The sequence below is a fragment of the Montipora capricornis genome, chromosome 3 (assembly GCF_036669925.1).
Source record: "Montipora capricornis isolate CH-2021 chromosome 3, ASM3666992v2, whole genome shotgun sequence".
Taxonomy (NCBI): Eukaryota; Metazoa; Cnidaria; class Anthozoa; order Scleractinia; family Acroporidae; genus Montipora; species Montipora capricornis.
The window spans coordinates 75,947,350-75,957,349 of record NC_090885.1 but is presented as its reverse complement, the minus strand read 5'-3'; the positions used below and the strand labels follow the sequence as shown (position 1 = coordinate 75,957,349).

The following is a 10,000-nucleotide window of genomic DNA, read 5'->3' as shown; positions in this document are numbered from 1 at the left end:
AGATGACGGGAACTCTTCTGAAACCACTGTAGCCAAGCCTGATTCGTCATCATGGTGGTAAGGCACTTAGATACATTTATCCTTATTATTGTTATTATTATTTTTATTAATGCTTAGGTGTTCAGTCAAAGACAACAGACACACAAATTGGGCATAGAGGGGGCAGAGATTGTACTGGTAATGTGTGGATAATACCCACCACCTGTGTGGACCACCAGATGAGGGGCCTCAGCCCATAGCCAAGTGGTGCCTCATGCCCATAATGCAAGGCGGGCATAGTTGCTGGCATAGTGTCCTAGGGCTAAGTTAACCTAGTCCAGTGAAGTAACAATATGCCCCCTCGCTGATGAGGCTTCAGCACAGGGCAGAAGGGGTGCCACAGGCAGAAAATCCCTGCCCATAGTTTATTAAAGAGGGCAGGGTGAACACTAAAAGAACCATTGAATTGAATTGATGACGAAACAAAAACTTGAGCTTTCTGGGAAAGTCAAGCTGAGAAGGCTCATAATTTATGGCAAGATTGATCAAAGGAGCCAAATAGGGTAATCATGTGATGGGAAGTCACAGTGCTTAGTTCTCCCTAAGCTCCACCCACTATATGGTTACTTGCATTAACTTCTATTTTATTCTAAAACATCAATTATTATTCATAATAATAATAATAATAATAATAATAATAATAATAATTTATTTATTTATTAATTTCTCGGTGTAAACCCATTCTCCGTTTTGAAAGAGGAGGGCAGGTAGTCCCTTGTGTTCAGTGGCGTGTTCTGCACAGGGCGTCACACCTACATTATTTAGCTTGAATTAAGAGCATCCTCAGAGACCCAGGGGCAGTCAGTCGAGATGGGACGAGAATCAAGACTGACGTAAAGTTTTCTTAAGTACGCCAGTCCAGATTCTTGTCCTGTCTTAACTGACTGCCCCTGAGTCTCTGAGGGTGGAATGAATAGCATTTGCAATAGCAATAGATTTGCTGCATTTGCTCATGGATTTCCCCTTGAGAGTTGGTCATAATATCACTTTCTTTTCATGACCATCACAAGGGACTACTTTTTGATGTTAATAAGCTACAGTGTATGTTTTAGTTTGCCAAATTCTAGGCAGTACCGTAAATAGTTTTAGCACCTCATAAACTTAATTTTGAATGTTTTGTCTGTTCTAGGTATGGTTCCGTACTTGTGACAGTGATTGTTGTTGTGGTGTTTCAATTCTTGCTTCGATTTCTTGGTATACTAAAGAAGAAAAATGTGAGGAAAACAAATAATATTCTTCAGGCCTTCTGATAATTACATGTAACCGAGAGAAACAAAAGAAGGGAAAACTGTTTCTTTTTTTCACACACAACTGGGGCCTTAGAATAGGTCAGATGATTTTATTCAGTGTTGCTTTTGATTCATGTATGTCTGCCATTCTCTGACCTTTTTTAAACCTCTACATGTAGCCTTACGTGAAACTTAGTGATTTTTGTGTCCCTTGTCAACTGCTTACTTTTCTCTCAAGCCTTAATGAGATGTGGTTTAGGGGAATCTTTGTTTAAAATTTTTGCTTCATTAGAATAAGCCCATCATTTCCTAATCTATCAGCCAAAAAAATCAGTACTGAATATTAAAAGAGCATTGCATATTGAGCTATCTCTGAAACTTTGAGCGCAATTTACCAGATAATCTTTGAGTAATGATCCTTTGGAAATTCTAAATTTTACAAAGAATGAACATGTATGGGCTCATCACCGCTTTTGCTTTCCAAGAGTTTATCAGGTTTCGATGCCTGATAACTTTCTCCTTATCAAAGCTAGCAGGCTTAAATTTGGAGATTTAACTTTGTTTAACTTGTTCATTTACCTTTTTGAAGGGCAATAATAAATAACATGATGCCCTCCTTCAGCAAACTCATAATTATGTTAATGAGACAAAAATGTAAGCAATGACATCAACCAAGGATTCGCCTATATGTTTTATTACTAATGAATATAGAATGGAAAATTTCTCCATTCTGATTTGCTATGAGAATTTATGCAGTTTCAGGTAACACAGGGCAGAAAAGTGTTAATTCAGTAAAAAAAAAAAAAAGAAGCAACAAACCAAGCATTCTGATTCGATTTTTTGATCGTTTATCACAACACACCTTCAGTAACTTTTCTTTTTGCATTTACAATATAAATGTAGTAATTTTTTGTAAGTACTTCCCTTTTCTCTCTTTTGTTGCAGTGTGATGCTTTGCAGTTACAGCGGATACCTTCAAATGGATCGTCTTTAGCATCTTCTTCCTCATTGGAGACTCTAATGGTAAAACATTTAATAAATTTCTTTGCAAACACCAGTATTCTTTTGCATATCAGGACTAGCAATCTGCTGCCAAACTACAGACACTACTATGAAACTATTTGAGCAACACTTCAGGGCATTTGTCAGGGCTTATGCATTGAAACATGATCATTTGCTCTCATTAAAAATAGTAGCTTCAGCAAGATGACATGCTGTAGCAATAAAAACCATCCAGTGGACATTTTTTGAAAACATATTTTTAAATGGTCTATTTAACCCTTTAGTTCCATAGATGTATGTACAGTCATTAGTTTATTCATTCCTTTGTTTGCTTTATTTCATAGGGACCTCCTTCACCAGCCACACCTAGTACTTTAACACCAACAAACTCTTTTATCTCAAGGTAATCTGGATGTTCAAAGCTTGATTTCAGCAAGAACTCTTTGAAGATCTTTTAGTTTTAAGGCAGAACATACATATATAGGATGTGCCGTGTACAGATTCAGTCTTTATGAAGTCTTATTTTCCCAGTGTTTTTAATGAAAAACATAACTGCCTTTTTGGCTGCCAATGGACCTCTTTCAGAATGACAGCCAAATAAAAATTAATATTTCTTTTGTTTTAATGACAATTTAAGCCTTTCTAGCCTGACTACGGCGTGATGTGAAATTTCAAATGAATATCTGTTTCAAAATGAGGGCAGCAGGTCTAATTAACATAAACACAAAAGAATGTGAAGGTGTTCGCCATTTATGAAAGTGGTGTATCGTACAATATTATTTCCACTAGTCAGTGCCATGTTTATGTTTTGTGTTTTGTTAAATTAAGCTAGGTGCTTTTAAGAAACTGTACTGGAAACCTGATTCTCCCATTTTTGAAAGATAACAAATCAAGTCTCAAGTCCAGTGTCAAGACTTAATAGGGACTATTAACCCATTGACAACTCAAACGCCAAGTAGGATGACCCCAGTTGACAAGTGAAATCATCTGGCATTAGACAGAGTAAAATCTGTAAAGTCTCATTGCCAGGGGTCAATAATATTTATTGGTTAATTACCATTAATGGTTAAGTACCATTAATGTAGTACTGTAGATTTCCCTATTGGTAGCCTATTCAATACCAAATTACACATCCAGGTTCGTGGCTGATTTCGATCCACTTTAACAAGCTTATTTAAGGATGATGACGATGCTAACAAGAATGTCGTCTAAAAATATTAGTTCCCGTTATTGTAGTAACTTCATTAGAACCACAAGTCTTTTGGAATGGAAAGTGAGTATCAATATTGCAGAAATAAAAATTAGCATGAATTGTATGGTTGTTTGGGGAGAAAGTTAAGAATGTTTCGTCCTCTACACAACCAGATATTTGGTCAATTCACGTCGTTGTCAGGACGAGGACGGCAAAGAAATGTACCAAAATGAAAAACGCACGTGTAGGGCGTGCAGAGCTTTTATTTTGGCTCATTAGAGCTATTGTTTTGTGGTCCTAGCCGTCGTCGTCATCCTTGCATAAGCTCCCTTTTGTTTGTTCTCAGTGAGGGTGCCAGTTCTAAGCCAATGCACTGATTCTCAATTGTATTATTTTTATCATGATTTCTTTTTTTGGCAGATATTTAACAGACTTTGAGCATGAACTGTGCCTTGGTAAAGGTGGCTTTGGAGTGGTGTTCCAAGCAAAAAATAAACTAGATGACTGTCAATACGCCATAAAAAGGATCCGCTTACCTAATTGGTAATACACATTGTCCAATTGATGAGCTTGCGAACTCGTGCCATAAAAGTTAGCGGGAAGAGGCAGCCCTGTTGTGATCCAGGAGCTGCAGGGTGGCATCCCTGGCAACCCACAAGCGTAAAAAGCCTCAAAGCCTCCACCAACGGGCTGGAACACGGTCCAGTGGAAAAACCCCTTACTGAGCAGATACTTGCCTTCACAACCAAGTAGCCTTGGGGTGGAAAGGGTGGGGCCCAATAAATCCGCAATGATTTGGAAAAAATGGCCTGCAAAGATTGCATTGCCATGCACAAGCAAGTCCTGCTGGATTCCGTGGCACCCCCAAAATAAAGGCATGCCCATTTGGTGCAAAAAGACAGCAAGCTGCAGCGGCTTGAGGTTAACCTTGCCTAAATTACACTTGGCCTTGTAGAGCGGTCTTCAATTGAGTGTCGAAAGTAATTCATGACTTGCTTTGGTTTTGCATTACTTCACTCAGTGATTGGTTCAAAGTTCTTGCGCCACTTTTTCAACCAATCAGAAGTGAAACCAAAACCAATCATGGATCGCGTATGCACGTTTTCCCACACTTTGTGTCGGCCAGGTGTAATTACAAGTTTTGATTGGTTTACCGGATTGTCTCCATCCTTTTTGTTTGGCCAAAGTAATTGCTTTGGTTTTGGTTTTACGAGATTCAATTGAAACTCGCTCTAAAAATTCAGTTCAATTGAATTCATTTATTGGAACTGCAAAATATACATCGATTTTCCAAGGGTAGACGCATCACAATATTCGTGGAGTAACTTTCAGACACTCTCTACAGTTGCCTGCTGATGGACCTCTTCACCTATCAATTTGATTTACCCAGCAACTTGAAGTCTTAAAAGGATGAAAATTTGTTGTATCAAAAGAGTTGATAAACATCAATATTATTGAAGGAGCTATGTCATGCAATATGATATAATTACATGACACCCAAAATGCACAAAAAGTAGAATATTATGAAACATTGCAATAATCACTTAAAACTGTTGAACAATGTAAAAGAAGTACAGAAAAAGGAAAGAGAAGCATGGATGTACACAAATGGACAAGATTGAAACGGATTGCATTTGGGTAATCTTGAAAAAAGGTGGCCTGACATTTTTCAAGTTTATGGCAAATCACCTGGGTAAAGTTTGTTTTTGCCCAGAATCATCTTGTTTTTGAATTAGTGATAATTTTGTCAGTAAAGGAATTCCACATTACCATTTTCATGATTAACTAAAGATTTCCCCTAAGCACCCTAAAATAACGTGACATAGCCCCTTTAACCGCCAAACGGAAGATTTGCCAGACTGAAAATGTTTCTTATGGTGGGTAATTTTCTTTCTCAACGCATCTGATAAAATCAAATTTGTGTGTTTTACTTGCCACCGACACAGCACCACAGTTCCTTTTGAAACTAACTTCTTCATTCTTAGGGCCTACTGAGAATATTTTTAAAGCTCAAGTCCATCCCTTTTTTCTTACTTTCTCAAGTGACGAAGCTTTAGAGAAAGTGAGACGTGAGGTAAAGGCACTTGCAAAATTGGAACACCATGGTATTGTACGATATTACAACTCGTGGTTTGAGGCACCTCCTGTTGGATGGCAAGATGAAGTTGATGCTAAAATGTATGAGGAAGGGTAGGTAGTCAATGTTGTGTTGCTTAAGCACTGTAATTCGTTAGTGTATGTCAGATGGTACGCATGCCATGATTGGTCAAATTAGCAGGCCATTATTATTCTACAGATTGTGGGCGGTTTGACTTCATGGTGTGGTTTCCAGTTCATTGCAATTTCCGTTCAATATACAAAATGCACATCTGAAAGCTAAATTAAACTTGAAATCACACAGTATGGTATTTTGATCACGAGTTTGTAAATTTAAAAATCTTTGAGCTACCTTCACAACCAATAACACTGTACATGCTTTGCCACAGAGTCATTCAGAAGAAAATATCATCATCATTATCATCACCATCATCATTAGCGTGGACAGTGCTACCTTTTGGCCAACGTCTTGCACTCCACTGCTCTTTCACTTGCAGTCTGCTCTTACTCCCAACTCCATAATGACCTACATGTTGGTGTTATGTTTTCCTTGTAAATGAGTGATTCTTCATCCCTTGGGTGCAGGGATGGCACAGTGGTGAGAGCCCGCGTTTCCCAGACTCTGCGTCATATGTGGGTTGAGTTTGTTTGTTCTCCACTCTGCACTGATTAGTTTTTCTCCGGGTACTCCGGCTTTTCCGTCTCGTCAAAAACCAACAGTTGATTTGATTTGCATTAATTTATTGATTTCAATTTACAGTATCCCCAATTAGTGCTCCTTTCCTTTTTCATCATAGAAAAATGATAGTAAAATACATGTAACTAATAAAACTCCTATCAAATACCAGGTCATTTTGTGGATTACCATCAGAAGTTCCCTCGTTTGGCTCAGGGATTGTTTTAAATGCTGGGTCGACTGATGAAAAAATGAGTGCTCAGAATGGTAAGGCCAAAACTGAAAGAAATGTCTGTTATTGGGCCACTTGAGTTTTTACCACGATTGCTTGTAATCTCTCAATCTGATTGGCTAATTTACCGTTGTCAATAAGAGTCTGCACAGCACCCCTTGCGTCGTGCTCGTGTCAATTTATCACGCAATGTAATAGCCAATCAGGAATGCTCATTTTGGGAAATAAACCAATCATATTGCGAGAAAGTTATAGACAACGCTTGCTCTTTCTTCGTGTCATGATTTTGGTTTTCACGCACTGAAATAAAAACTTTCTTTGGCATGGAATATTGTGCTAAAAACAAATCGAAAGTGGTTCAGCTTGTCTGTACTTTTATCGACAACGACATTCGTCGTCACAGTGGTCAAAATGTTGTGGACTCACAACAAATTTTGACCACTTTCGATTTGCTAAATGTCAGGTGATCTCTTTATACAATTACTTGCAGATTAGACAGCATGACCCTGTGGTTATGGAATAGATTTGCGTTGGGTGTTCTGTGTTCAAATGCCACTCTTACTGCAGGACCAGCTTATTTTGTCAACTGCTGACCTACTTGTCTCGTAAACTTAGCAATGTTGTGGACTAAAAAATGCTGTGGACTGCAGAGTGAGTCCACAACACTCTGATGACAAATGTCCACTCTGATGACAAATGTCGTTGTCGATAAGAGTACGGACAACGCTGAACCATATTCGATGTGTTTTTTACCACAATATTCAACGTCGAGGAAAATGTTTATTGCAGAGCGTGACCAAGATCATGACACCAAGAAAGAGCAAGCGTTGTCTGTACTTTCTCACAATCTCAATGGTGAAAAAGGCATTGCGTTACACCTCGATGTCAGTAGCGTTGAGTCCAGACTCTAATCGACAACGACAAATTATCCAATCAGATTGCGAGATTACAAGCAATTGTGGTAAAAAGCTAAATATTTGATTCCTTCCTGTTGCACTTTCCGTTTTATTCCGACTCTAACACTGGAATCTATTCTTTCCTTGACATAAAAACGTTACATTACACAGATTTACAACACAAGGTTGGAAGAAGAAGGAAGAAAACAAGTTCTGGCAGTCGGTCAAGGCATTCTTCTCATAGTTCATCACATGATAATATCTTGCTTAAGGAGAGCGAGGATGGAGAGTCGATTGATATCCACCAGTTAGAAAATGAAGCATTCTTGGAAGGACATGAAGTCAGTGACTCACTTAGCATAGAGTTTGCTTCATCAAGCAACCAAGGGTTGACATTCAAGAAAAATGGATTTAACAGAGACTTACTTGAAGATAGTGCATCTCACAGTATTGTCTTCAGGGATTCAGATGCAAGCCAAGCTCAGGTTGGGGTGGACTTGGTTGTGCTTCTACATGTAGTTTTAGTATAATTACAAAGTTAATTATTGAAAATTCTCTGTGCTGATTGGTTGCCCTTGAGGTGATTATTACGCGATAATCACGAAAGCGTTTTTTTCAAAATGGCTGCAAGCCGTTTGGTCGAGATGACAGACGAAGAAATTAATTGTTTTAAAGAAAATGCATATTTTTCAAATAATCACCTATTTAATTATACTAAACTAAAACAATTATTCACCTCAGACTCGGTGAATAGCGGTGATGATTATATGGCTCTGTCTCACAAGGACTGGGAACTACCAAATTCACGAATTTGATTGGCTAAAATTTTTGAGTATTTTCTTCTACCAATATTTATTTATGGTAGTGCCAAAAAGCATGATGAGAAAAAAGGGAGGACGAGTAAACTTTGGCAAAATTAAGTTCATCTCATCGCCACTCATCGCCGTTCGCAAGCAAAATGCCAGTTAGCACAAACCAGTAACATTAAACGAATTAAATTGTTCTTGTTTGCCGTATAATAAACATCTTACTAACGGAGCTTAGTCAGTCTGTATGGGAGAATCTTGACCTCGGTCGTGTGGTCGACCTCGGGCAAGATTCTCCCATACAGACCTCCTGCTCGGTTAATAAGAGCTAAATAAAAACCTCGACTTGTCTCGGTTTTTATTCACCGATAGTCACCTCGCCTTCGGCGAATAATTGTTAAATAAGGCAGTTTAGATGGTACGATTTAAATTACTTGTAACAAGGCTATTCGACTGGTCAACACCATTTTTCCCATTTGCAGTACTTGATTGTCTTTTGTGGGGTACTAGACAATTAGTATCAAAACAAAAAACACAAGAAATGAGGTTCTCTAATCGCCCTGTCTTGCAGTCAAAGACTGAATTGCTAAGGGCGTAGTTTGACGAGGTCAGACCGAAGGAGCTGTGCTGCCGGCTAGGCGCATCGCCCCTGAACACGACTCCTGCATGACCTCGAAGCACAGCACTACAACCAGACGGAATAAGCTGGGAGTCGATTTTGCTGAAGGAGGAAAACCGTAGTGCTCAGAGAAATACCCTCGGATTAAGATTGAGATCGACTGAAACTCAGCCCACATACGAGCTTGGGATGCGATCCCGGCTAGAGATGGGACGCACAAGTATTACCACAGGGCCATCCTTACTCTCCCCCCCCCCCCCCTACCCCCCTCCAAAAAAAAAGTGTGGAGATGAATATTGTATATATATAATTTCGAGTTTTATTTCTTGGCTAGGATATCAGCAATATTGGAGCTTTGTCGTGTGAGGATGTTGAAAACTCAAATTCCAAGGAGACCGAGACCTCAGAGGAGATGCATTTCACTTCGTCACACCACTCCTTGCTTTCAAGTAAGTACATCACAAAAATAATCATGAAGTTTCATGCACAGGGGGTAACAAACTTCATCAGTTTCTGGTTACAGTAAGGGGAAAAAAAGCCCTTTCAGATTTCACGGTGGGCTAAAAGCGTTTTTGAGAAGGATTGAATGATTTTGGAAAGTGTGGCAAATTTGATGAATTAGCGCTTTGAATAAAACAATATTTAAGTATCAATGTCGACTGGGAAACTGGGAAGATCATCAGAATTTGTATGACCTCTTTCGGATTGCTCAAGTCATCTTTCCAAGGTCATGTTGCCACAAGTATCAAAACCGGCTCAGTTTGAGCCAGAGGAGATTGTTAGGCTCACCTTGACCGACGGCGGCGATCCTGCAAGTTTCTATGTGAAACTTACCGGTAGCTTGCCTATTCCTCGTCATTGTATATGCTCAAACAGATATCCTTTTAATATTTTATTCATCACGTATCTAAAGTAAAAGATCCTCTCTGCTTTTCACTCAAGGAGAAAAACACAAGTGCCAAAACAAGAACTGCAGTTCGGACAGAGTATCAGCCCCATTGTACCTTTTCATTCAGATGCAGTTGTGCAAGCGCCAGAGCTTGAAGGACTGGCTAAAATGCAATCATGAAAGGAACCATGTCTTCTGTCTAACAGTCTTTGAACAGGTTATAATTGTGATAAAGTGACAATTTCCTTCTTTATTACGTTTTGTGTAAAATTTGTCGTTATTTACTTTATTGGCTCTGTACGAATCCCCGCTTGTTATGACTT

At 38.9% G+C, this 10,000-nt stretch overlaps 1 protein-coding gene across 2 annotated transcripts in view; it reads left to right on the top strand.

The window, feature by feature from the left end:
* Positions 1 to 10,000, top strand: part of LOC138044170 (eukaryotic translation initiation factor 2-alpha kinase 3-like) — a 30,644-nt gene that overhangs the window by 13,818 nt on the left and 6,826 nt on the right. Inside the window, exons 8-17 of one of the 2 annotated variants that reach the window (XM_068890851.1) lie at positions 1 to 57; positions 1,169 to 1,253; positions 2,214 to 2,291; positions 2,615 to 2,673; positions 3,883 to 4,005; positions 5,506 to 5,652; positions 6,408 to 6,502; positions 7,535 to 7,848; positions 9,123 to 9,237; positions 9,731 to 9,894. The exon at positions 1 to 57 is cut by the window's left edge and continues 97 nt beyond it. In XM_068890851.1, coding sequence (XP_068746952.1) covers positions 1 to 57; positions 1,169 to 1,253; positions 2,214 to 2,291; positions 2,615 to 2,673; positions 3,883 to 4,005; positions 5,506 to 5,652; positions 6,408 to 6,502; positions 7,535 to 7,848; positions 9,123 to 9,237; positions 9,731 to 9,894 — 1,237 coding nt within the window. The remainder of the gene's footprint in view (positions 58 to 1,168; positions 1,254 to 2,213; positions 2,292 to 2,614; positions 2,674 to 3,882; positions 4,006 to 5,505; positions 5,653 to 6,407; positions 6,503 to 7,534; positions 7,849 to 9,122; positions 9,238 to 9,730; positions 9,895 to 10,000) is intronic. The other variant, XM_068890850.1, reaches the window with a different exon arrangement.